Source organism: Saprolegnia parasitica (assembly GCF_000151545.1).
Source record: "Saprolegnia parasitica CBS 223.65 unplaced genomic scaffold supercont2.103, whole genome shotgun sequence".
NCBI classification, from domain to species: Eukaryota; Oomycota; class Saprolegniomycetes; order Saprolegniales; family Saprolegniaceae; genus Saprolegnia; species Saprolegnia parasitica.
The window spans coordinates 67,320-91,662 of NW_012156497.1; the positions used below are offsets into that span (position 1 = coordinate 67,320).

The 24,343-nt window shown below is 58.3% G+C and overlaps 12 protein-coding genes across 12 annotated transcripts in view; 6 read left to right on the forward strand and 6 right to left on the reverse strand.

Annotated features, from left to right (window-relative positions):
• Positions 1–939, forward strand: part of SPRG_21296 (hypothetical protein) — a gene marked incomplete at both ends in the record, with an annotated part of 1,900 nt that extends 961 nt beyond the window's left edge. Inside the window, 4 exons of the mRNA XM_012352652.1 lie at positions 30–439; positions 495–640; positions 699–825; positions 873–939. Coding sequence (XP_012208042.1) covers positions 30–439; positions 495–640; positions 699–825; positions 873–939 — 750 coding nt within the window. The remainder of the gene's footprint in view (positions 1–29; positions 440–494; positions 641–698; positions 826–872) is intronic.
• Positions 940–973: 34 nt separating this feature from the next.
• SPRG_13575 (hypothetical protein) lies at positions 974–2,613 on the reverse strand. Its single transcript, XM_012352629.1, has 5 exons — positions 2,253–2,613; positions 1,787–2,202; positions 1,313–1,738; positions 1,137–1,262; positions 974–1,085 (listed from the first exon to the last, which is right to left on the reverse strand). The coding sequence occupies exons 2-5, from the start codon at positions 2,174–2,176 to the stop codon at positions 984–986; spliced, it is 1,044 nt and encodes a 347-aa protein (XP_012208019.1). The 5' UTR covers positions 2,177–2,202; positions 2,253–2,613; the 3' UTR covers positions 974–983.
• Positions 2,614–3,172: 559 nt separating this feature from the next.
• Positions 3,173–4,583, forward strand: SPRG_13576 (hypothetical protein). Its single transcript, XM_012352630.1, has one exon. The coding sequence runs from the start codon at positions 3,189–3,191 to the stop codon at positions 4,476–4,478; it is 1,290 nt and encodes a 429-aa protein (XP_012208020.1). The 5' UTR covers positions 3,173–3,188; the 3' UTR covers positions 4,479–4,583.
• Positions 4,584–4,683: 100 nt separating this feature from the next.
• Positions 4,684–5,718, reverse strand: SPRG_13577 (ribose 5-phosphate isomerase A; the record flags this gene model as incomplete). The annotated part of the gene is made up of 5 exons (XM_012352631.1): positions 4,684–4,922; positions 4,979–5,347; positions 5,389–5,486; positions 5,538–5,598; positions 5,653–5,718. 5 exons carry the CDS (start codon positions 5,716–5,718, stop codon positions 4,776–4,778), a joined length of 741 nt encoding a protein of 246 aa, XP_012208021.1. The 3' UTR covers positions 4,684–4,775.
• A 1,579-nt stretch (positions 5,719–7,297) lies between these two features.
• On the reverse strand, positions 7,298–8,273 carry SPRG_13578 (serine/threonine protein kinase; the record flags this gene model as incomplete). Its single annotated transcript, XM_012352632.1, has 3 exons — positions 7,298–7,913; positions 7,962–8,110; positions 8,172–8,273. The coding sequence occupies 3 exons, from the start codon at positions 8,271–8,273 to the stop codon at positions 7,298–7,300; spliced, it is 867 nt and encodes a 288-aa protein (XP_012208022.1).
• A 424-nt stretch (positions 8,274–8,697) lies between these two features.
• Positions 8,698–10,712, reverse strand: SPRG_13579 (TKL protein kinase; the record flags this gene model as incomplete). Its single annotated transcript, XM_012352633.1, has 9 exons — positions 10,606–10,712; positions 10,352–10,555; positions 10,261–10,298; positions 10,111–10,237; positions 9,960–10,055; positions 9,796–9,900; positions 9,647–9,748; positions 9,376–9,593; positions 8,698–9,325 (listed from the first exon to the last, which is right to left on the reverse strand). The coding sequence occupies exons 1-9, from the start codon at positions 10,699–10,701 to the stop codon at positions 8,698–8,700; spliced, it is 1,614 nt and encodes a 537-aa protein (XP_012208023.1). The 5' UTR covers positions 10,702–10,712.
• Positions 10,713–11,293: 581 nt separating this feature from the next.
• SPRG_13580 (serine/threonine protein kinase) lies at positions 11,294–13,394 on the forward strand (the record flags this gene model as incomplete). The annotated part of the gene is made up of 9 exons (XM_012352634.1): positions 11,294–11,461; positions 11,508–11,630; positions 11,681–11,778; positions 11,825–11,924; positions 11,970–12,068; positions 12,118–12,216; positions 12,265–12,295; positions 12,357–12,609; positions 12,662–13,394. The coding sequence occupies exons 1-9, from the start codon at positions 11,345–11,347 to the stop codon at positions 13,392–13,394; spliced, it is 1,653 nt and encodes a 550-aa protein (XP_012208024.1). The 5' UTR covers positions 11,294–11,344.
• Positions 13,395–14,261: 867 nt separating this feature from the next.
• SPRG_13581 (hypothetical protein) lies at positions 14,262–16,215 on the forward strand (the record flags this gene model as incomplete). The annotated part of the gene is made up of 4 exons (XM_012352635.1): positions 14,262–14,336; positions 14,363–14,686; positions 14,728–15,678; positions 15,955–16,215. The coding sequence occupies 4 exons, from the start codon at positions 14,262–14,264 to the stop codon at positions 16,213–16,215; spliced, it is 1,611 nt and encodes a 536-aa protein (XP_012208025.1).
• Positions 16,216–17,213: 998 nt separating this feature from the next.
• SPRG_13582 (hypothetical protein) lies at positions 17,214–18,110 on the reverse strand (the record flags this gene model as incomplete). Its single annotated transcript, XM_012352636.1, has 3 exons — positions 17,214–17,694; positions 17,744–17,963; positions 18,014–18,110. 3 exons carry the CDS (start codon positions 18,108–18,110, stop codon positions 17,214–17,216), a joined length of 798 nt encoding a protein of 265 aa, XP_012208026.1.
• Positions 18,111–19,608: 1,498 nt separating this feature from the next.
• Positions 19,609–20,118, forward strand: SPRG_13583 (hypothetical protein). Its single transcript, XM_012352637.1, has 2 exons — positions 19,609–19,711; positions 19,765–20,118. The coding sequence occupies exons 1-2, from the start codon at positions 19,646–19,648 to the stop codon at positions 20,047–20,049; spliced, it is 351 nt and encodes a 116-aa protein (XP_012208027.1). The 5' UTR covers positions 19,609–19,645; the 3' UTR covers positions 20,050–20,118.
• A 15-nt stretch (positions 20,119–20,133) lies between these two features.
• On the reverse strand, positions 20,134–23,110 carry SPRG_13584 (hypothetical protein; the record flags this gene model as incomplete). Its single annotated transcript, XM_012352638.1, has 9 exons — positions 20,134–20,549; positions 20,599–20,914; positions 20,938–21,132; positions 21,184–21,301; positions 21,349–21,460; positions 21,522–21,634; positions 21,682–21,847; positions 21,901–22,194; positions 22,255–23,110. 9 exons carry the CDS (start codon positions 23,108–23,110, stop codon positions 20,134–20,136), a joined length of 2,586 nt encoding a protein of 861 aa, XP_012208028.1.
• Positions 23,111–24,068: 958 nt separating this feature from the next.
• SPRG_22327 (hypothetical protein) overlaps positions 24,069–24,343 on the forward strand; it is a gene marked incomplete at both ends in the record, with an annotated part of 1,502 nt that continues 1,227 nt past the window's right edge. Inside the window, one exon of the mRNA XM_012352653.1 lies at positions 24,069–24,335. Within this exon, the coding sequence (XP_012208043.1) occupies positions 24,069–24,335 (267 nt within the window). The remainder of the gene's footprint in view (positions 24,336–24,343) is intronic.

Sequence of the window (24,343 nt, forward strand, 5' to 3'; positions counted from 1 at the left end):
GATATTCGTCGGCCTCGACGCTGCTGCAGACAGCGTGGACCACTGGCGCCCCGCGGCTCGTCCCTGCGGCGATCACGTACTTTGCAACCCTCACCACACACCCCGAGACGCTTCTCCACAAGGCAGGTTTGCTCGACAGGGTCGCTGCTCCGGCATGTGCTCCGCGCCATCTTCTTGCGTTTGATGCGCGCCTCGACGCTGGCGACTCGCGCGCCCCGAGCGTCGCCTTGCCCAAGGCGCTGTACGCCCACCACGATTTGGGGGCCGCTGTGCACCGCGCCCTCGTCGACCGCGCGGCTACAGCGCTCGACGACTACCACGCGGCTCTCTGCACGGACTTTTTGGCGACGGCCTTTCAGACGCTCGATCGGTACCGGTCCGAGCCCTATTTGCAAGCGCACATTGGTATCATGGAGACCACGGCGGCCCGGATCGCCGCGTACGTCCGACTGCTCGATGCAATGCGAGGTGATGATTCGCACTATATGTGCTAGGCTGGGCTTGGACGACGAGGCGCACTTGGCGCCACTGGCGTCCCTCAGCACCTTTGCCGCGACACTGGAAAAGGAGCAGCGCGCCGTTGCCGGCTTCTTGGCCCGCGCCCCGTTGCCCGTGCCTCTCGACCTCCCGTGTCCCATGCGTACGTTCGCGTAGGTGTTGCATGCAATCGATACTACGTGGGGTACGGTGCTGTGTAGCCGAGAAGGAGTCGACGCCGCTCAAGACGCGCTTGGACGCGGTGAGCGGCTGTTTTGAGTGCAAGCAAGCGCTCCACAGTGACGCGATCGTCGAGTGCCGAACGTGCCACCACAAGTACCATCTTGCGTACGTTGCCTGTACCGTGACGACACCATGTGCATGCCATGCTGTAGCTGCTTGTACTTGCCGTCAACGTTCCGCGATCCGTCTCGGCGCTACGTCTGCCCCCACTGCTTGTAAATACGATGCAATACCATAGACGACCGAACCGCCAGTTTATGGCATTACGTCGCGACGTGCTCGAGGACCGCAGCGAGGAGCGACGGGTCTTGAATGTCGCACGCTGCAAACGCGCGCTCGATGCGGGTTGCGGTCCGTGGCCCATGCTACGCACGTCATCGTTCAAAACAGACAATGTGTCTTTGAATCAAGCGTACTTGGGCTGCGACGTGGAGCACACGCGTCGCGAGAATGCTGAGCTCGGGCGCGTCGTCGTTGGGAATGCAGAGGCGCGCGAGGTGTTCGTAGAGGTGCAGCGACTGCGTCATGGCACTGATACTGTCCTACCCAAGACGATGACATTATGTCTCTTTCTAGTGAGACACGCATGTACTTCGAGCAGCTGGAGGCGCTGGAGCGCAGCGAGGACGAGGCCCGGACGCATTTGCTGGGCGAGGAGCGTCGTGAGCGCGGGAATTGCACGCAGCGCAAAGACGCGAAGCAGCATCTCCGTGTCGTCGAGCAAGAGCGTCACGCTCGGGAGCAGCCCATCGGGCGACTCGGCCATGTAGTTGAGTGCCTGCGCTGCGTTTGCCGTGGCCACCGGCTCGCGCAAGCAGGCCACGAGCGGCGCGACGGCGACGGCAAGTAGCTTGGGCTTAGCCTCTTCGGCGGTCGCGAGCGCCATGAGGGTACCCGCGAGGCAGCGCTGGAGGTCGGGCTTGTCCTTGCACGGGATCGCGCCTGCTTGGAGCGCGACAAGGACCTTGGTGCAGAGCTCGACAGCGTTCGAGCCGATCGCTTCAACTTTGCCATAGTTCTAGGCAATAGAACCTACGAGTCCAATGCCATTCATAAAGACGCGTACGTGAGTCCCGAGGTTCCAGAGCGTCATAATGGCGCTGCGGAGCACCGGAAGCTCGTAGTGCAGCGGCTTCTTGATGACGCGCAGCAGCGCCGGCACAATGTGGTACGTGGTGCAGACCTCGGCGCCGTTCGCAGCCTTGGTCAAGTTGGCCAACGTATGGAAGAGGAGGTCGGTGGCGCGCGGCGACAAGACCGAGCTGCTCTCGTCGGACGCCATGGCGACGAGCCTCTCGGGCATGTAGGCGCGCCCGAGGACGATGGCAATGCCTTCTTTCGCGCTCGTGAGGTTGACGAGGGCGTGCAGGGCCGCCTCGACGCAACGCTCGTCGTCGTCTTCGCTCAAGAGGTGGTTCAAGTTGAAGAGCAGCGTCGGGTCGGCGTGCAGCGCCATGGCGCCCTCAAAGTCCCATGCGAGCGCTACGCACAACGTGCTGTTTGATTTCGCTCGAAAGAGAAGAGGCACGTGCCCGCGACGACGGTCGGCGGCGTGGGCCTTGACGCGCGGATTCGACTGCGTGAGGAGACGGCCAATGGACGGCACGACGCCGGCCGCAATGGCCTTGACCTTGTTCTCGGGCGACGAGAGAAGCTCGGCGAGCTGGCGCATGGCCTCGATGCGCGACGCGTCCTCGAGCGGCTCGTCGGGCGCCAAGAGGCAGCAAAAGCGCGCGATGTCGCCGCTGCCGTACGCGCGAGAGACCTCGTACGGGTCCTTCTCCTCGCGGAACCCGCTGCGGTACGGCAAGCGGTCGCTCAGGTGGTCGCTCACGCGGTGCATGCTGCGTCGGTTCGTGCTTCCGATCCGATCCAAAACGGTCTCCACCTTATTGTATCTTCCGCCAATATTGCCAACGCAGCAACACGAGTCAGGCCAGCCTCGTCGCGACCGACAGCGTTGCGTCGCTCGGCCATGCGTCGCCCTGATGGCTACATTGTACGACATCCACGCGTGACCAGAAAGGCCAGGTTAGGCACTGACGACAGCGTTAAGTAGGGCATCGCAGGCCGACCGCGCTGCGACGCCTACATCCCCACAGCCTCCTAGCGCAAAGCACCATGCTGTTTCTACCGGCGGGGCGCTCGCCTTTGGACGCAGCGAGTCCGACATGGCGAGTCCGCCATGGCCAAGTCGCAAAATCCAGCAAAATGCAGCAAAAAATCTTGTTTAATTCTCGCTGCATGCCGCAGGATGAAGGCGGCGCGAGGCGAGCGATCGCTTCGTGCGTTCTCACGCGTCCGGCGCGGTGTTGCCGCACCGATTGGCACGGCCAAGATTAGCCCGCGGATCGAAGCTCAACGATCTAATATTCTGTGATTGGTGAAAACGGTATCTTTTCGACCAATGAGCACGCGAATACCTGGCGAGTGACCTTTCACAATCCAATTCATCCAGACGTCGGCGGATGGCCGAGGCGTTTGAGAAGCAGGCGGTGTTCCGCCGCTTGGGCAGCAGCGTGCAGACGGCGGCCGAGGCCAAGGGCGCGCGGATCGTCATCGCCGCGAGCGGGACGACCGACATTGGCTCCGCGCGCTGCGCCGTCAACCAGGACACGTACATGGCGCTGGACGTCGGCGGCGGCAACGTCGTCCTCGGCGTCTTCGACGGCCATGGCAAGGAGACGGGCCATATTGCCGCCGAGGCTGCGAAAGCATTCTTCACGTCGCACTTTGAATCGCCGGAAGCTCTCGCGGCAATCGAGGCGCAGCCCGAAGCCGAGCTGCGCTCGCTCTTTGCCCAATGCCACGCCCACCTCTACAGTGTCTTCCAAGCGCACTACGCGACGCTCGGGCTCTGCACGCGCGACGACAGTCTCAACGGTCGATCGTTTCTCCTTCAACGGAAAGGCCCGTCGCAGCCGTACACTTGCGTACAAGGCGGGACGACGGCGACGCTAGCCATCTTGCTGCATGGCACGCGACTGCTCGTGGCCAACGTCGGCGACTCGTCCGCACTGCTTGCAGGTGCTGGCAGCGTCCGTATCACGCCACTGCATGCCCTCGCGGACGCACCCATCTACTGCCCCCACGCGCCGTCGGCATCGCCGAACCCGTGCGAGATCGAGAGCAGCAACAACAGCAACAACAACAACAACAGCGATACCCTGCACCATCTCATCTCGGGCGACCATTCGGCCGAGTCGCGCGTCGAGTTTGACCGCGTCATCACCAGCGACGTCCAGGGCCTGCAGTTCCTCTATGACGCGCCGTGCGTCACGAATCGGCTGGTGCGCGTGCCCATCTTTACCAAGAACAGTGCCGGCGACATCGTCAAGAGTGCTGGCGGCCGCTACTACAAGAACGTCCGCAACGAGTGGGCGTCCATGGTCGCCGCCCCGATCGACGCCGCGTTCGCCGACTGCCTCGCGTTCACGCGGTCGCTCGGCGACTTTCATCTGCACGCGCATGGCCTCTCGTGGCAGCCGGATGTGCTCGACATCTCGCTCTTTGACGACCCGACGAGTTGCAGTGACGTCGCGATCGTCTTGGCGACCGACGGCGTCTGGGACGTGTGGCACTACGACGAGCTCGCCCAGTTTGTGCTGCAGACCAAGGACGAAGGCGACGCGCCCGAGATTGACGCCAAGGCCCGCGCTCGCCGCCTCTTGCAAGAGAACCTCGCCAAAGCCCACACCATCTTTGGCGACCAAGCCGACAACATGACGGCCGTGCTGTGCTATCTCTCGCGCGCTTAAGAAGAAGCGATGCGATTCCGGTCGCATTCTTGCGACCGCTACGACCCGACATCGTACGACACTATCTGATTTTATGACCCTAACCCCTTAACAACAATTTGCGATTCAAAATTCATGGTAGCAAAGCTTGCGCTTCAGTAAGGACTCTAGCATCTAGCCCAGCACCGAGCACCGACACGAGGAGACGACTACTGAAGTGGCCTTTCTTGGGCTGTCGTCGTGGGCGCAAAAGAAGAAAACATCGTAAATCGAAGAGAAAGATATATGCAAAATGGGTCTAGGCGGTGAGCAGGACGATTACTGCGGCACGGCCGTCTTGACCGAGCCGTCGGCTTGGCCAAAGAAGGCCTTGGACGCCATGTGGCAGAAGAGACCGACTTCCACGACGCCCGGCAGCAGCTTGAGCGTCTGGTTGAGCGTCGCGGGGTCCTGGACGATGCCAAACTATTAAGTAAAGAAGCACATGAGTCCCCTTGTGTGAAAACTCCGACTTGGCGTACATGGGTATCGAGAATGAAGTTGCCGTTGTCCGTGATGACGGGACCAGCCTTGGCCTTGGCCATGCGCAGGACGGGCGACCCGCCGAGCTCCTTGAGCTTGTGCGTGAGGGGAACGTACGCGAGGGGCACGACTTCGACGGGGATGCCCTGGATCCACTGCTCGCCGAGGAACGTCGACTCCTTGCGGTAGTCGGCGACAATGACAAACTTCTTGGCGTTGAAGATGACGATCTTCTCCTGGAGATGGCAGCCACCGCCGCCCTTGATGCAGTTGAGCTGCGCGTCGACCTCGTCGGCGCCGTCAATCGCAATGTCAATGACCGGGTGCGAGTCAAAGTTGGTCAAGTTGAGGCCATGCTGCGCAATGAGCTACGACACCATAAATATAAGACGCATGGTATCGCGCAGACCTGCGACGCCTGGAACGACGACGGGATGCAAGAGATCTGGAGACCTTCTTCCTTGATGCGCTCGCCGAGGCGCTCGGCGGCGTAGACGACCGTCGAGCCTAGTACATGCCACCATGCGCTTCATTCTCACGGCAGGATCGACGGCGTACCGCTGCCAATGCCAACGACGTCGCCCGACTTGACAAACTCATCGACGGCGGCGCGGGCAGCCTGCAGTTAGCATGAGCCTGCACGCGCATGTGCATGTAGCCAATGTCGTCTTACCAGGCGCTTGGCATCTTCAACTCCGGACATGAGGATGGACTTGGCGAATTGCGGAATGAGGCGCATCGCGGAAATGCGACAGCAGTGCGATGCCCACCAACTGCGAATTTACTCAATTGTATTGCATGTTTGGTTTTTAATTACCTCTGAGATCGTATCGAGATGCTGTTGAAAATAAAAATACGACCGGGGTCGAATAAAAATGCAGCCAATCATGGACGGCGGTTAGAAAAGCAGCCAATCGTCGCACGGTCACAGCTACACGTGTGGGTAATGCTGGGTGAAATTCAAGTACACGGTGTTTTTTACGCGAGCACACGCGCAGCGGACCCGTGGGAAATGGCATTTCACACACCGTTGCTCCGATTGATGATGTCAACAGCATCAAATGCGTGGCCACGACGAGATCGCCACATCAACGGTATCTGCGGGGCGACGAAGCAACAAAAGAAGATTCGATCGTTTCTATTCGAATAGTATAGTACGTTTCTACAGCTTTCAATGGCGAATTACTCGTCGAACCAGTATAAATAAATGCGTTTACTCGCAGCCTCGTGTCATGTTGAAGTGGCTAGTTTGTCCACACCGTCGCCAAGATCCGGCTGAGAATGCAGCATGATCGGCACAACCCGTCGCCAATGGATTAATGCTATGTACTACGGTACGCACCTCGGGCTTCAAGAGAACGGTCAATGCATGGTTTGAAAGATTCGGTCTTTGGATCTGCGGAGCCCGAAGGGACAACGCGTAGGGAGCACCATTTACCGAGGCGAAGTGGGGCTGCACGACCCATTGCGCGGAACATGTAGGAGAACCCAAAACACCTACTAGTATGTGCGAGCTCAAGATCACATGAAAGCGGCTAAAATCTGCCAACGCAATCAATCACGTTCGTCCGAGCACGGAACACCTAACCCTGCATCGAGGGTTCGAATCCGGTCAGGACCACCATGGTTGTCGGCAAACTTCAGCTCCCCGCCCGCGATGGCAACGACGGTGCGTCGTCGTCAACAGTGACCGCAAGGCGCGGAGTGGCAGACACTGCGCCATTCACGCGCCCGAGCTACCCGCTTCGCCGCGCGCACAGTTGTCGCTGCGTCGTGTACTCGCGAGGTGTCTGCATTCGCCACGGCGGGCGCGTTTCCTGCGTCGTCAGATGCGAGCTAGAGTACTGTACATCCAATTGCATTTATGTACTCTTGGCGGCGAGGCCCTCGCGTGCAAGGGCAGATGTTGCTGGGTGCACGGGAAAAAAAGCATCGTTGCTGGACGCACACTCGACGGCAAACGTCAAAAGGCCGCTGCAGTACTTTCAAGGCGACATTAATGACGCATCGGATGTCTCGTGCAAGGACGAGTGGCCGCCATTTTGGACACTCTCATTTACCTTGAATCGAATATCAGGATGTTTGTTTTGATTCGCCTGACGACGCGTCGTCAGCACGACTTGTGCGATACTGCAGAGTGGGCATTTTTTTCTCTGGATGTGCATGTGAATTTCTGGCGCGAAACCAAATCTCCAGAAACGATATGACAGTGTCCCAGAGTATCTTCTACCATTGTCGTGTTAAGATATATAAAGCCACTCCTGAAGACCCGAATGATGCTCGACGCGGTCACCAACGGACTATACTATGTGCTCAGGCTAATGCAACTGAGGCTCCAGACGGAGAATGATCTCGGCCACAGTAGGGCGAGCGCTTGGCTCGGCAGCCATGCACGCGATCGCAAGGTCCCGATACCACGCGGGGCAGTCGTCTCGCAGTGCAGGGCGACGACCACCCTGGACGTCTTTCCAGAGCGCAAACTGGCTCACGTAGTCGCCGTCACTGTACGGCACGTCGCCCGTATTCAGCTCCGCGAGGAGAACGCCAAAGGCGTAGACATCGACGGGAAATGAAACCTCGGTCGTGCTGTCGAACGCCGTGAGCTCGGGTGCCATGTACTGCGGTGTGCCGATGGTCTTGCGCACGTGCTTTGGGTCGCAACACAAGTCCAAGTCGGCGAGCTTGGCGCGGCCGAAATGGTCGACAAAGACGTTTCCGGGCTTGAGGTTGCAGTGGACGAGCGATTGGCCGTGCACGTAGGCGAGGCCATGTGCGATGTCGAGCGCCACTTGTATTTTCTTGCGCTCGTCGAGCAAGCTCGAGTCGAGTGCGCTTCGAAGGGTGCCCTCCATGGACTCGAAGATGAGCTGTACGCTCGCGGTCGTTGCATCGATGATCCCGTCCAGGAGCTCAATGACGTACGGCGACTTAAAGCTACCGCGTATCTCAGTAGTGACTAGGCATATTTGTCGATGAATATACCTGGAATGCAGACGGAGGTCGGTCCACACGGAAGGGTCGGTCGTGCGAATCGACTTGAGAATGACGTCACGACCGTTGAATTGCCCTCGAAACCACTGGCTGCTGGTGTCGACAGCAAATGGCAGTTGGTCGATCGTCACGGACTTGGTCTACGAGTTCAAGCTCAATATGTGTGAATAGAGAAAGCGCGCTAGTAGCTTGTAAAGCGACCCTTGGTAGAAACAGACCTGGGGGCTTGTGGGTGGGCTGGCTCCAGTGTCGGTCGATGCTGCGAGGTTCCTCTCCGTGTCCTGCGAGTGCACATGGTAGCATGAGCTCACGTTTTCGGCCTCCTGGATTCGCACTATACCTTGGAAGAAGGGTACATTCTTCGCACTGCTGCAAACGCAAAAATGTGAAATGAGCCACCGACTATCCACCCGTGACAGAAAGTATCAACTTGATAGCATTGATGGGTTAAGAACCAAGTCGACTAATCAGTGAGCCACTTAACAGATCCTGCGGACCATCGGATGGCATGTGGTTTTCCTACATGTAGTACCATATACCGGTAGTGCGGCGGTCAAAAATGGATAGAACAATGTCTATGTGGTCATCAGTCCTTGCCGCCATCGACGAGGCAACGCGCTAAACTACTTCTGACGTGTTCTACCTACATTCTAGAACTCTACACTTTGCCTTTATACATGATGTGGTTAATACAACGCTACTGGTAAACTGAAGTGTAGATTTGCATCTACTGCAACTTTGCCTTGAGCGTGTCAATGATCGTCGACACCGTGGGGCGGTCGCCTGGAAGCGTCGCCATGCAGTTGGCCGCTAGCTCCCGAAACCATGGACGGCAATCGTCACGGAGCTCGGGGCGCAGACCGCCTCGGACTTGAGCCCAAAGCGCGTAGGGGCTATCGTAATCAACGTTCACATACGGTACCTCGCCCGTGTTGGCATCGAGCTCGGTGAGGAGGATGCCAAATGCATAGACGTCCGACGCCTCCGAGGGTGCGGCGGCTGGGTAGCCCGTGAGCTCGGGTGCCATGTACTGCGGCGTGCCTTCTATTTTCGCGTCGCCGCGCGTGCTCTGCTGGCTAATGCCAAAGTCGGCGAGCTTGGCGCGGCCGTTCTTGGTGACAAGCACGTTTTCCGGCTTGAGGTCGCAGTACAGAATCTGCTTCTCGTGCAGGTAGGCGACGCCTTGGATGACATCAAGCGCGATGCGGACCTTCTCAGCCAGCGAGAGCTTCTTGTTCTTTTGTCCGAGGCGCTCGCGCAAATTCATGGCCATGAGCTCGAGAACGAACGAGACGCGCCTCTCGTCGAGGTTGATGTCGACGTGGATGAGCTTGACAATGTACTCGGACTGGAGACTAGGACCCAACATAGGGATCGTTCAGGATATGAAAATGAGTAGAAGTACCTCGAGAGAAATCGGATTTCGGTCCAAATCGACGAGTCGTACACCTGATTAAACACCTTGACGGCCACGTCGAGACCTTTGAACGCGCCCCGGTACACGGTGCTTACGGCGCCAGTACCCAAGACATGGTTTTCGCGGGTAAGGACGTCGTTGCGCTGGAGCATGGCCACAATCTCCTTGTAGTTGCGCTTGACGGCAATCGTAAGGGGCGTGTTGTTCTACACACTCCATACTGTCGGAACCCGTCGTTGAACAAGTTGAGAGTACGTACATCCAGGTCCGGCAACGACGGATCGGCGCCATGGTCGACCAAGACTTGCACGATGTCCGCTGCGCGCATGCCCACGGCAACCAGAAGCGGCGTTTCTTGACTCTATCAACACCCATGAGCTCGCGTGGTTTTATAAGCAGTCGTTGTACCCCGTGAGTGGTCTGGTTGACGTTGATGCCGTCTCGACCGAGCAGGAACTGAAGCGCAGGCAGGTCGCAGCGCACGACGGCGTTGTACAAGAGGCCCTCGCCGTCCTGTGGTCATCAAATACGATGTAAGTCGACGGCTGTAAGCAGGCAGCACAAGTGACAACCTCGTTCGTGATGGCCACGTCGATACCACGCGCGAAGAAGAACTCGGCGGCGTCAAAATTGCCGCGCTGGATCGCCTCGAAGACGCACGGCTGGCCCTAATGGCATCCAAGGAAGATGAGAATCGTCGGTTCTAATGCCGTGTCGTCGTACGGGCACGAGGTCGCACATGTCGGGCTTGATGCCGCTCTCAGTGCGATCGGGATGCGTGAGGCACTCGAGGAACGCGACTGTGTACGGTGGCTCGACCCATCGCATCGTCAAGGTCGGCAGCGTCGTGCTACGGCGCGAGCATTTAGACACATTTGCCACGAAGCGTTGTTGATAAGCACGTACGCGTCCTAGAGGCACAGGTCGTCGTGAGGCGCCGAGTCGGTGCACGTACAAGACATACCTGGCTGCACACTTCGGTAATGTCAAATCGGGTGAGCAGAATAAGGTCCAGAATCTTGAGCTGGGCTTGGCAGAGTTTCTCGACCATGATGTCTTTGGCCGCGTCGTCGAGGGCCGTGTCATTCTCAATGGCGTGGCGCCCCTTCTGGAAGCCGATGAGCGTTGCGTGCACGAGCGTGTGCGTGTACTCGTTCGTTCGCTTCGCCTACGAAGAGCATACGTCATCTTGGCTTGCATGTGGCATGCGCTTCGAACCGGATCGGCGATGTTGACATTGCCGTAGGCTCCGTCTACCCACGTCGACAAGTAGGCGTGGACGCCGGCGTAGTCGCTGCGCTCGGCGGCATCCATCGCGCTTCTCTACACGCACGCGTCAGCCCCGCCAAGAACGATCGTTCTACCTCGGCGGGTGTGATCTCGCGGGCCATCGGGGTCGGCCTCCAAATGGCAAATGACTCGCATCCTGCCAGCATGATTTATGGGGCAACTTCAACAAGCCGTGCTGTCTCGTATGTGTTTTGACAGGTTTACGTCGTATCGGGATAGGTACGGTCCGCGAGGTCGTGCAACAGGTGTCTCGCAGTGTACCAAAAGAGAGAGGTGTTGGTGCTATATCATTTTTGTGGTCAGTGAGACGCACTGACGCGATCGCATTGCGCCACAAGCCAATCGACCATGCGCGCTGTCAAGGCGCTCGACTCGTTGGCTTTGGACGGCGCACCCTACATTGATCCGCGATGGCCGCAGTGCCGTGACGTATTTGTTTTCACAGGTTTACGTCCTCTATGGATAGCTAGGGTCTGCCAGACTTGTAAACTTTGTTTTGCAGTGTATCGAAAGAGAAAGGTTTGGCAGGTGAGTAAAATTATCAAAATTTGATACTTTTACTCACCTATAATTCATGTATACTAGTACCAAACCTTGACATTTAATGTCAAGTGGGCGCACTGACGCCACGAAGGATCCATCACTTTGCGCCACAAGCCAATCGACCATGCGCCCGGAAGAGGTGACCGATGCAGCTGTGCGCGCTATCAAGGCTCTCGACTCGGTGGCGGTAGCAAAGCTGTTGAAGGCGCACCCTGCATTGATCCGCGAAGGCCGCAGCGAGGTCGGCACGCCACATCGATCGATCGTCCGCTAAAGACACGGCGTAGGAAGGGCACACGCTTCTCGAGGTCGCGCTGCACTGGATCGTCGCGCACGCCACCGTCTCGAACGAAGCCCTCGTCGTCCTCAAGACGCTCTTGCAGCACAACCCGGACGTCAATACCTCGCTCGTGCGACCTGACGATCTTGACGGCGCCTTCATCGATGCACTACTGATTAGGACGGACGCTCGCCATTGCACCTCGCGTGCTTCGTCCAACACCATGAGATTGTCAAAGCGCTTTTACGAAAAGGCGCCAACGTCAACGCCCGCTTCAAGTACCGTCGCGACGACGTGGCGTGGCGACATAACGTGTTTGCGTAGCGGCGAAACCCCGCTGCACATTGCGTGCAAGCTCGGCGCGATCGAGAGTGTGCGGCTTCTCACGGAAAAGAACGGCCTCGAACTCGACGCAGCCGACATGGTACTCGCGGTAGCACGTGCGGGATGACTCATGGGTGCGGAGTAGCATGGCCTCACGCCGCTACACTACGCAGTCGCGACATGCAACAAGGAGATCATCCACACGCTTCTCACGTGCCGTGCCACCGTCGACGCCGCCGACGTGGTAGACTTTTGCGATTTTGAACCGGGGCATGCGAGCATGCGGTACATAGACCGGGTTGACGCCGCTCGCCGCAGTCATCTATGCGCTGCGCGCCGACCTCGTCCAGGTGCTCGTCGAACACGGCGCCGATGTCTTCCAACCCTGCGGTGTACGCTTCCACGCCCGAGAAAAAATGGCGATTGATTGTTTCTCGTAGGGCCTCTCGCCCACTGATTTTGCCCAGCACGGTATGTCATCTGCAAGAGACTCAGAAGCGAAGCAGGCCATGACTCACCATACGATGTGCAGTGTACACGGAGCGAGCCAAGGACGTCGCCAACAGTGCCCTCGAGACAGAATGCAACCAAATTCGCTCGACTCTTGAGATTGCACCTCGCATGCGTGCGCTCCAGTCGGTCGCACGTCGCGACGCCAACCCTACCCTCGGTTCCGGTCGCTTCGGCACGTGCCAACGTGTGTCATACAAGGATCGGCCCGCAGTGGTCAAGACGCTCTTCACCACGTCGCCCAACTTGGTCGACGAGTTTCGCTCGCTCGCGAGGTACTATTCGACCGTGCTCTCACTTCGTCACATTTCCAATCCATTTGCGTAGCTGCAAGTCCGAGCACATTGTCAAGATGTACCATTGGGAGATCTTGCCGTCGAGCGGCCAGTGGCAGCTCTATCTCGAGGACATGGACGACGGCACCCTCCGCAGCCACTTGCACAAGCTGGTGCTAGCACCGGATGCGACAAAGCCTGGCAACATCAACAGTCTCAAGGTTGCTCTTTCCATCGCGCGAGGGCTCGAGGCCCTCCACACGCCTAAAAGAGCAGGGACGCAACGAGGTTGGTCCATGGTCCACGGCAACCTCAAGCTCGACAACGTGCACTTCAACACGAGAGGCCAAATCAAGCTCGCCGACTTTGGGCTTTGCCGCGTCGAGGCGGTGACCATGACGCACGTCAACCTCTTGACAGAGCACTACGTCGCCCCCGAGGTCTTCCGAGGCCACAAGATCTCGACGTCCGCCGACATTTATGCGTTCGGCGTCATCCTCGCCGAGATGAACATGCGCGCCCCGGCGCCGCGAGGCAGCGACGAGAAGGCGAGACGAGGCAAGTACGTGCCCGAGATGCGCCCCGACTGCGCCGCGTGGTACCGCGAGCTCGTCCAGTGGTGCGTCGCCGAAGAGCCGAAAGGCCGGCCCAAGATCGACGACGTCATCCAAATTCTAAACAACCCCTCGACCGAGACGATCAACGCAGTCAAGAAGGCCCGCGACGAGCAAAACAAAATTTCTACCAGCCTGCAAGCCGAGTCCAATTTGGAGATCACTTGCTGAAGCCAACATGAATAAGATCTGCATGCTATTCTCTGGTATGGCTTTCCAGGAAAGACGTGATGTCGCTTTGCAGGCATCGAGTGACTCGTTGTGGCGTATACAACACAAACATGTCTCGTCGGCTAAGCGTCGGCGCTCGGGGCAATTGGCACAAGCTGTGGCGTCCCTCTCGGTTTTCTCTATGGCAGCCACTACGTAATCGCTACACTCGTGTGAAAGGTGGACTCTGTAGAGAGCAAAGCAGGCAGGTGCGATCAGTTGCAGCCGTGGATTGGAGCCGACGACACCGCCACCCACGTTCACTTATACCACAGTTGCTCAACAGAGTAGCAAGTCCAGAGCGTCGTCGCATTTTCCGAGCCAAGAAGACAGAGTTGTTGATCACGTGACCATGTCACCACGCAACGGCTCGCGTGGGCTTGTCCTAAACAAAAAACAAGCGGGCTCTTCATCGTGCCGCAGTGCCTGGTAGGAAGACATGGGATGCCAAAAGATGCTTTTGGCTGCAGCGGGTGTTGCCGACGTGATGGTAATCGGTACCCACGGGCCAAACCCAGCGTCAACTGGGCACGTCGCAGTCGTCGTCCCTTCGAGATCTGGATTGTGGACCAGAGAAGGCGAGAGCGGCCATAAAACGTCGTCGCCACGGGTGGAGTCGAACACACATGATGGCAATCTGATCATTAGTCACAACTCGGTGCGCTCGCAATGGCACGTCAAACAGTGTCTAACCCGTTGTGCGTAGAAGACACGCGTTATAACACCCGTGGGGTCGTTTGCAGCGTCCCACTGTGCCCACGTCAAATGGCTACTAGTACAGTGTACACCTAACTACGCAGTTCCGCTTGTCTTCATTTTCGTTTTACGATGCAGAGCCACAACAACAACAACAACCACTGCGCGCTGGGCATGCAAGAGCGGCTCTCGGTCGTCTCGTCTTCCGTCGACAAGGCGTACTACATGACGAGGCCAAGACGCCCGGCGACCTCGAAGGCGGCGCGCTGCGCGAAGGCGGTGCCCCCGTTTACACGAGCCAGGAGGTGCTCGGTCTTCTCTCGCAGTACGTCGCCGTCGGCCTCATGCTCGGTGCACTGCCCAACATGACGTACCCCGTCTTTACCGGCTGCTTTCACATGACGGGCGCGCAGTACAACTCGGCCAAGACGCTCCTCTTCATCGGCTGGTCGCTCAAGGCGTTCATTGGCATGATCTCGGACTGCGTGCCCATTTACGGCTACCGGCGCAAGTCGTGGATGATGCTTGGCTGGTCCGGTGCGTTCATCTGCCTCCTCGTCCTTGCATCCATGAGCTTGGCGACCCGTACTACCGCGAGGCGGGCGTCGCCGGCATCGAGGCGAGTCTCCGCACGGCGGCCCAGAACGCGACCATCAACCTGGATGCGCCCGTCAAAGGCGGCGTCGTTGCGCTTCTCTTTGGTGTCGCGACCATCTCGTATGTGTTTGCAGACGTGCCCGCGGACGCGCTGGTCGTCGAGTATGCGCAGCGCGAGCCGATCGCCACGCGCGGCCGGATGCAGTCGCTGGTCTACACGACGCGCACCGTGTCATCGACGATTTCGACCGCGATCGCCGGCTTTTGCATGAACTCGCCCCGGTTTGCGGGCGATTTTTCGTGGGACTTTGGCGTCAACACCATGTACATGCTGCTCTGCATCCCGTGCTTTCTCATGGTGCCAACCACGTACTTTGTGATTCGCGACACCAAGACGGCGGCGGTGCCGTTTGGTCACTACTTGAGCCAGATCTGGGAGCTGCTCCAGAAGCGCGCCATGTGGCAGATCATGCTGTTCAACTTTTTCTACAACCTGTTTGGCGGCGGTCTCTCGTCGACGGCCGCGACGTACGTGCAGCTGCACTGGGCCAAGGTCGAAAACCTCAACAGCCAGATCATTGTCATCATTTCCAACTTTGTCCTGGCCGGCGTCATGGCCTCGATCGGCAAGTGGGGCACCAACTGGAACTGGCGCGTCGTTGTGGTCTCGACGACCTTGACGACGATCGCGATCGACTCGATCGTGCAATTTTGCACCTTTTTTGCCATTGTGCGCAACCAGTGGTTCTACCTTGGCGTCCCGTTGGCCGAGCAGCTGCCCCAAGGCGTCCTCTTCATCGTCACGACCTTTGTCATCGTCGAGCTCGCGGAAATCGGCAACGAAGGCGTCGTCTATGGCCTACTGACGACCGTCTCGAACCTTCCTGCGGCCGTCGGCCCCGTCCTCTCGAGCATCATCTGCGCCCGCTTCCAAGTCGACGAAGACTCGATCGTGAGCGATATGTTAGGCTGCTTGCTGAAAGGCAAATTGAAAACTGAATTACCAAGCACTTAAAGACCTTGTCTTGGAACGTCTGGACGAGACCTTGTCTTGGAACGTCTGGACGAGGGCGTCTGGGGCAAGGGTAGCTGGCTGGAGCCTTCGAGAGATTTCTAGAACTCCTTCCAGCAGGCTTGGCGTCGGCATCACCAAAAGGATCGTAAGTACGTCTTGGTGATGACGTCACACGACACATGGATGATGTTGTCGTGACACGATACGCCCGAGGTGCGCGTCCAGGTGACGTACACGTACCTCATTTACTACGCCGGGTTTCTCGTCGCGGCCATGACGTCGATCTTTCTGCCGACCCAGAAGGCGGCGCTCCACAACCTCCAGCGCCACGGCGGCAGCTACCCGATCGTCGGCGCGTGCGTTCTCGTCTTTGTCCTTGCCGCGCTTGTCTTTTCGATCACGGCCAGCGTGCTCTCGATGCTTCCGTCGACGTCGTGCATGGTGGTCGCGGGCGGCGGCGGCTGCGACCCGTAGATTGTGTTGGATCCAGTGTGGAATGCAGTTTTATGCAAAATGACGCTCTTGTCCACATGCTTGTCGCTCGTTTGCTTTTGTATCTTTGCTGCAATTCGATTGGTTAGCAGCAGCCAATCAGCGACCAAAAGCGGATCGGAGTCATCCACGCCAATATCCCGCGCTCGCGGCCTTCAAGTAGGGCTAGTAGATAGTACACTGTAGTCTGCGCATGGACTACGAAGAAGAAAGCATCGACTCATTGCGACTTGCGAGGGATCTCTCTGCAGGCGCAAAGAAAATGTGACGTCAACTTCCGACAAACCGCTTGACCGTGTAGCGATGGCATCGGGAGGATAGTTCGGACAGACATGCCACACGGCCGACATTGCTACGCTATAATTTTTCACCTAACATAGTCCCAGGGACGGTTCGCTGCGTCGCCCGTGTTGGATGATGCTCTTGTCGTTTCGCCGTATGGGTTGAGTGAGGTGTTGGAGGCTCCAACACCTTGAGGCCCGACGCACCTTGGTGTCGAAATATTGCTGCCACTACCGGAAGCTCACCACGTTGATCGTTCGATTGTTCAAATTCGTTTGCTCCGGCGCAGAATTCAGCGCATGCTACCACGTGTGCGCCAGGGAACACGACCTCTCCCGTTCAGCTACTACACCACCAAGTCCTGCACTCATGCCCCTCGATAATTACGTATGAAAGGGGCCGAAGCTGACAGCTGAAGTCTCTTGAGGCTTTGAGGCCGTCCGTGTCCAATGGTCCGTGTCGGGCAGCTGTGTCGGGCGAGAGCGAAATGCATTATATCAACCCGCCACCCACTTGGTGAGCGAGAACAGCACGGAAAACAACTGCCAGCCGACGACTGCTGTCTCGTTATGAAACGAGCGCTCTTCTGTCGTGGCCTTGACTGCGAGAGGCGCATCAAAGTGTTGGGCGATTATCGCCCATCTCGTCGCGGGAGGGTTAAATACATACTGGTAGAACTATTCTATCGGGTACGGACATTAGGACCGTTCGGGCAATGCGCTCGGTCGCAGCTGCGGGTATGAAGTCGCGATCGCGTTCTTGATTTGGTCGTACACAAATTCATTGCCAGCTTGATTGAGGTGGAGGCCGTCGCTAAGGACGGTCTTTTGCTTGCCTTGCAGTGGCGTCCAGAGATCGACGACAGGAATTTTCCACTTATCGCCCACTTGTTTGCACAGCGCCGCGTACGTGCCTGCGCGGTCGTTGCGGTGCAGTTGACCCATCGCCGAGTCGTCGTCCGAGACCGCCGGCGTCACAAAGAGGAATTGGGTCGCGGGAAAAGCTTCTCTGAGGCGCACCACCATGGCCTCGAGGTTGGCCGTGTACTTTTCCGGTGGCACGTAAAGCCCCGTGGCATTCGGAAGGGATGCATCGTTCGTGCCGAGCGCAATCGTGACGAGAATCGGCGGCCGGGCTTCCCACTCGCGGATCAGCGCCGGGATCTTTGGGCGCCAGTTCCTAAGGTCCCAAGCTCAAACCTCATACGGCAGTATTATTGTCATCGTACCCGGTAGACCAACCGGCCCGGCCGCGGTTGATAACGTCGGCGTGGCGAATGTAGTCGTGGGCCAGCGACGCCTGGAAGCCGTGCATGTGGACGTTGGCCGCATACTCGGTGATCGAGTCGCCGACCATGAGGATGACGGGCATGGACGACGTCGGGTATTTGCTCGCGAGGAGATAGATGATAATGCCGGTCATGGTCAAGAACACGGCAGCGAGGCAGCCTACAGTGGTGCTGTGAGTGCGTGCGATTTGGTGGGAAACCTGCGCATACCGAGAATGATTGCGCGGTGTCGCCGCGGCGGCGCTTCATCGGCCATCTCGAGCTCGTAGTCGCCGTCAATGGGCGACGTCACGCGGTCAAACTTCATGCTTGGGTCTTTCGTGTCAAGATTCAAAATGAAGCTCAAAGTGAAGCTCAAAGGCTGGCGCCGAGGATTCCAAATCAAACGACGCGAATTTGTCGCGCGAAACGAATCAACGCACCTTTTTCACATGTATTTTTCACGGGTTGCACATGCTGGAAATGTGGGTTGTTCAATGCCAACGCAGGCACGCCATGGTCGTCTCGCTTGTCGTGCAAGGTGGCATTAGCTTGCAGGGATATTGACACACGTCGCGTTGTGCGTGGCTCTACTACGGCAATTGCAAAGGGCAAAGAGCTAAAGAGCTAAAGAGCAAAGAGCGCGCTATCCTACGGTCTCCTTTCTCACATGCGACATGTCTTGAAATAGACGTGGCAAATGTGTAAAAGGTGGGATTCGAGATGCGCGCAAACAGACAGGCTACAGGGAACGCGATGGATTATGGCGGTGTGGTAAGCTGTGGTCGGCGTGATGACGGGGCGAGCGCTGTGCGTCATCGTTCTAGTCAAAGGTAACGAATCTCTGTAGATGCAACCATTATTGCACCCCAGCTCGACTCGAATCGCCTCACCAACAACGACCTTTCTTTCCGCGACGAGCTTGTTTCGCAAGCGTGTTGCGCTGGGCGAGATGCCAACACCTCGAGCCATGTTCTACGACCATCGTCCCCATCGAATGATGGACCTCTTGGTGCAAAGAGCTACCACACACGGTGTGCGACAAGGTGGTCAGCTGCGAGCGGCGATTGCGGTAGCGAGACTGTGGCGTGCAGCCCAACGACGTCTGGTGGCTTCGAGAGACCCGTCGTCAAGGCCGACCCGCTGTACTTTGTTGTAGTGCTTGTGCTCCATCCGTGCGTCAAGTTCGTGGCGTCAGCCAGGGAGAGGAAGACAAGAGCGGTGGCCGACGCATGTCATTGCCTGGTAGAGATGTAAGATCAACATCGCCCGTGCACCCCAAGTTGATGCAACGCGGGAGCGTGCCGAGAGCGTGCCGAGGTGATACTGCTTATCGACTGGCAGCGTGAGGACAGAGCTGCTTGGCTGGTGAGCCAACGATACGCCGCGAGACATAAAAAGCAAAGTCTTGATGTTAGGATATGGCTTGTTGACGCTGATGATCCACGACATCATCAAACACAGGGATCGAGCCCATCTGGATGGATCCAGCTGCCCATATTGTCGTCGCTGAATACCGCTGCAAGCGTACGGTCCCCGCCGACTGTTACAAGAACCACGCGTGGTTCCTCGATTCGTCGAGGCGACTCTCCTCAGCAAGCCAGCGGGCGGTTCGACCTATTTAACGTTGCATGTAAGTATGACTCGAGGCTAAACGATCAACACCAAAGGCTCCTCGTCCCTGGCAGCTCCACTGTACTGGTACCGGTCTACGAGTCGAGTAGCGTGTTGATGGCTGGAACAACTTGGGCTTGTACCCATATCCTAGAGGCAATTTGCCTGCCTCCATCGGACATCCGGTAAATTCGCCGCCATTATCCGGATAGCGTCGTGGCATTTGCATCGCTCGCCGGCCGCTGAACGATGGAGATCGAGCCTGTCTACTACTTCAAGACGATCCAGGCGGACGCCAAGCGCGTGGTCTTCGAGGTAGCGCCTCGCCGTCGTCGCCGCGTAGGCCTTAGTCATCCGCTGCTGCGTAGACGCTTGAGCATGCCCTGCGCGACCACGTCTACCACCCCGTGGACGCGCAAAAGTGGACGCAGTCGCTTCCGGCCGCCTGCCTCCAGCGGCTCCAGACGCTCGCGGACGGCGCCGCCGGCTTCAAGTTCGTCGTACACCTCGCGCTTCTGCAGAAGAAGAACGGCGGCGTGCACACGTCGTCGGCGTGCGCGTGGAACGCCGACACGGACGGTCAAGTCGTCGTCCGCTACGAGACGCCGACGCTGGTCGCTATCGCGACCGTCTACGCGCTCAGCCTCGCCTAGAACGCTCTGTTCCTACTACGGTGCCACCGCCCATGTGTCCATCTCATCCTATACACGAAGTCTACGATCGTTGTTACGTGGTCTTTACTGGCGCTGGAGTTTCGGCGGGACCTTGTTGAGGCGGTACGCCTGCAGCACATCGCCTTGCTTGAAGGGCACGTCGTCCTCGAATTGGAGGCCGCACTCTTGGCCCTTGGCACTCTCCGAGATCTTCTCCTGGTAATGCCGCATGCTCTCAAGCGACGCGCCGTCCATGACGACCTCGCCTTGTCGCAGCACGCGGAAGGTGCAGTCCGCATACAAGTTGCCGTCCGTCACGCGCACGCCGGCGACATTCGCCTTGGCCCGGCCCTTCGTGTTGATCGAGATGACTTGGAGCACTTCGGCGGCGCCGACGACTTCTTCGGCGACGACCGGCGTCATCTCCTTGGTCACGACCGCTTCAATGTCATCGACCAGTGCGTACACGACGTTGTGCGACCGAATATCAATCTTTCGACCTAGAGCATCAGTGTATCAGCAGAGACATTTCGACTTTAGACAGCGTACGCGTCGCATCCTTGTCGATCGAGCCCGGATGGCGCGTGTTGAAGGTAAAGATGGTCGCGCCGGTCCGCGCGGCCAGGTCGATATCGGACGTGGAGACGGGTCCGACGCCGCCGTGGATGCGCTTGAGCTCGCACTCGTCGTTGACGTCGTTGAGCTCTTGGACGAGGAGATCGATGGCGTCAATGACCCCGAGCGAGTTGGTCTTGAGGATCATCGGAATGATCTTCTTGACGTAGCCCTCGTCGTCGACCGTAAGGTTCTCGAGCCGCTTCTCCTCCGAGACGCGTTCTTGACGCTGGAGCTCGAGCTGCCGCGCCTTTTGCGGCGCGCGATCGGTACGTGGTCCTTCTTCTCGCCGTCGGCCATGTTGGCCGCGAGCTCCTTGAGCCGCACTTGCTCTTGGATGCGTGCGCGCTCCGTGACAATCTCCTTGGCCCGCTCCTCCGTCTCCACCGGTAGGATCGAGTCACCTGTCTTGGGCAGCTCTTTGAGACCCACCATGCGCACGGGCATACTCGGTGAGGCGGTTTTGACCTAATATAACACGTGGTTTGGACACGCAGGATTAGAGATTCCATTGCGTACGGGCTTGCCGTTTTCATCGACGAGCGACTTGATCTTGCCGTACTCGAGGCCGCAGACGACAAACTGGCCGACCGAGACGGTACCCCACGTCACCATCATGTCGACCGTGGTGCCCCACCTAGGGGTAGGGTATGAGACACGGCACGCTGGGACGGGATCGAGTACCCGCGCACGAGCGTGGCTTCGACGACAACCCCTTCACCCGGCGCGGTCGTGTCGGCGCGGAGGTCCATGAGCTCCGCCTGGAGCACAATGGCCTGCTTGAGTTCGTCCAAACCTACACGTATATTTTCGTTGCCGTCTACTTGGACGAAAATAAAACTCAAAAAGTTACATACCCTTGCCCGTTTTGCCAGAGACGCACACGAGCTGCGTGTCGTGCGCTTCAATGCCGTTGAACTCGAGTTCTTGCGTAATGCGCTCGATGACTTCGTCTTCCTGGTCTTCGAATCTACACAAAATGTCAATCGATCGGACGACACACATTCGAGTTCGCACCGGTCGCACTTGGTGATGGCAATGATCATGGGCAAATCGTGCTCTTTCGCGAGCTCCAGCACCTCTTTGGTCTGCGGGCGAATGCCGTCGTCGGCCGCGACGACGACCACGAGCACGTCCGTGAGGTGGCAGCCCTGCGCACGCATGTTGCTAAACGCGGCATGGCCTAGAAACAAAATCATCGTAAAAATGATCCCATTGCGGGATCGAAGCGCGTACCAGGCGTGTCGAAGAACGTGATGGGCGTCGGCGACTCGTCCATTGGCACCGTGAACGCGCCAATACTCTGCGTGATACCGCCGTGCTCCTTGGTCGTCGTGTTGCGCAGCGCGTCCAGAAGCGTTGTTTTGCCGTGGTCAACGTGGCCCATGACCGAGACCACAGGCGGGCGCACGGGAAAGCTGCTGCAGTCGTCTGGGATCTGCGTCCGCGTCAAGTCCACGAAACCCTGCATGAGGATCGGGATCATGCCCATCTCTTCGACCGCGAGCTCGGCGACTTCGGCGGAAATCTCTTCATTGCCGCATGAGCATCATATATAGAGATACGTAGAAACGATCGAGTCGGCCGTACCCGTATCGTCGTTGACGCGCTCGCCGAGGCTCTTGAGGACGCGCACGAGCTTGAAGGACTTGATGCACATGCGCTCGGCGAGGTCCGAGACTGTGATCGTGGTCGGAATCTCGACCTTGAGGTCCTTCAGGTGCTCGGCAATCATTTCACGCTTGCGCATCTGGTTGTTCTTGGAGTTGCGCGACCGCTGCGCCGAGTTCTGACGCTCCTGGAAGCGCCGGCGGTCGTTCCGAGGCCGCGACTTCCAGTCAATGTCGGGGAAGAGCGACGACTCCGAGTCAAAAAGACTCTTTTCAAACTGCAGCGCTTTGTGCGCAGCGGTGTGGGCATGCGCCTTCTTCTTTGGGTCCTGAAAGCTGTGCGAGTGCGGCGGGTTGTGGCGCCAGTCCTTGCGCGTCACGTGCTTCTCGACCGGCTTGGACGTCGGTAGCTTGGACGTCGGCAACTTGGACGTCGGTAGCTTGGGCACGGTGACCTTGAGGTCCGTGTTGCCAAAGAGGCGGAAGCGGCCCGGTTCACCGCTCTTGATCGGCGTCGGCTTTGTCTCGGTGCGCAGCATGCGCGCTGGCGACGCGACCGGCTTGGGCTCCTCGTACGCGACCCACTTTTTGAGCTCCTTGTCCCACGTCTGGCGCTGCTTCTTTTCCTTGACGAACGCGTCGGTCGACGCGGCGCCGGCCTTGGGCGCCATTGTCGCCGGCTTCTTCACGTGCGGCTTGCTCGGGAAGAGGTCGGTGCGCGGCTTGGGCGTCCAGTGCTTGCCGCCGCTGGGCGTACTGTGCGGCTTTGTGCTGAAGCTCATGGCATGGGCACGGCGCAGGATGTCACCGACGAGCGGTCGCAGTTGGGCGGCCATCGGAGCGAGGACTTCGGCAAACACCAACGAATGCAAAGGAGCACCCGCGCAAGGCCATTGGCTCGCGCATGGCCAATCCGACGCCGCCTTTTTTATTATTTTCGGTGGTTTTAATACCACATAGAAATATCAAGTGCGTGTATTATATTGTTTGTGCTCGACGGCCGCAATCCGTTTGGATGTTTCGGCATATGCCACATCAAAAAGCAAAAGTGGCATCCAACTCGATCCTCCAACAAGCTCCTGCAACGCGGCCATTAAGCAGGCGCTGTAGTACGACACACCTTTGGACAGCCATGAGCAGTACCAGAGAGGGAGTAGCCACCGAGGCCTTTACCACGCCTTGCAGCGATTGCACATGCGGCAGAGAACAGGCGGCCAATGCGTCGTTATGCTCACATGCCTTCGCGTGGGGTCCTCGAGGCCGAAAGCGTGTGGCACTAACTGGTCCTTGCATGTCATCTACCATGTCATTCTAGCGAAGTACGCAGCGATCAGTCGCATTGCAAAGGCTGCATTTTGGCAAGTGTACCTAGCAGTGCACTTGGCGATCTTCCATGTGAGGCCACGAGGTTTGTACGAGTTGCAGGAGCAGGCAGGAACAACCACGAAGCCTCAATTCTGACATGCACATATTGCCACATGCGCTGCTTTTCATACTGGAGGCGGCGTCTGCACCGACTGCCTGGGCAACGCCTGATCCCAGCAACACCATGGCATTATGTCGTCGATCTTCCTGTGCAATCGCGTCTCGTAGCTCTTCGACTGCCAAGCATGGCTCCTCTTCATATGCTGCGTGCATTCATCCAACCTCATGTGCGCGTGAACGTCGCGCCATGATGATTCGGATGATTCGGTTCAGTGGCAGATCGCGAATATAGAACGTGGCGCGACGAGGTGCCAGTTACGACTTCGGAAAGGCCAACGCGTGAGAAACCAACAGAACCAAGTCGGATATATGCTGCGCACAGTCACCGGTGCGACGCTCGTGCAGCTCGGGTGCGGCGTCGTCAACGGCTTCATCAGCGTCCTCGCGACCCTCGATACGGCTTTCTACGCCAACCCGCTCGACGGACGCACCTTGCATGCCTACTACGTGGCCATGGGCGTCTTTGCGCTCGGCGTCCTCCTCGTCGGCGTCGCCTACTCAAAGCTCTCACCATCGCGCTGGGTCGGGCTCGGCGCCGCCTTGGTCGCGTTAGGCTACGGCCTCACGGCCATTGGAGTCCACAC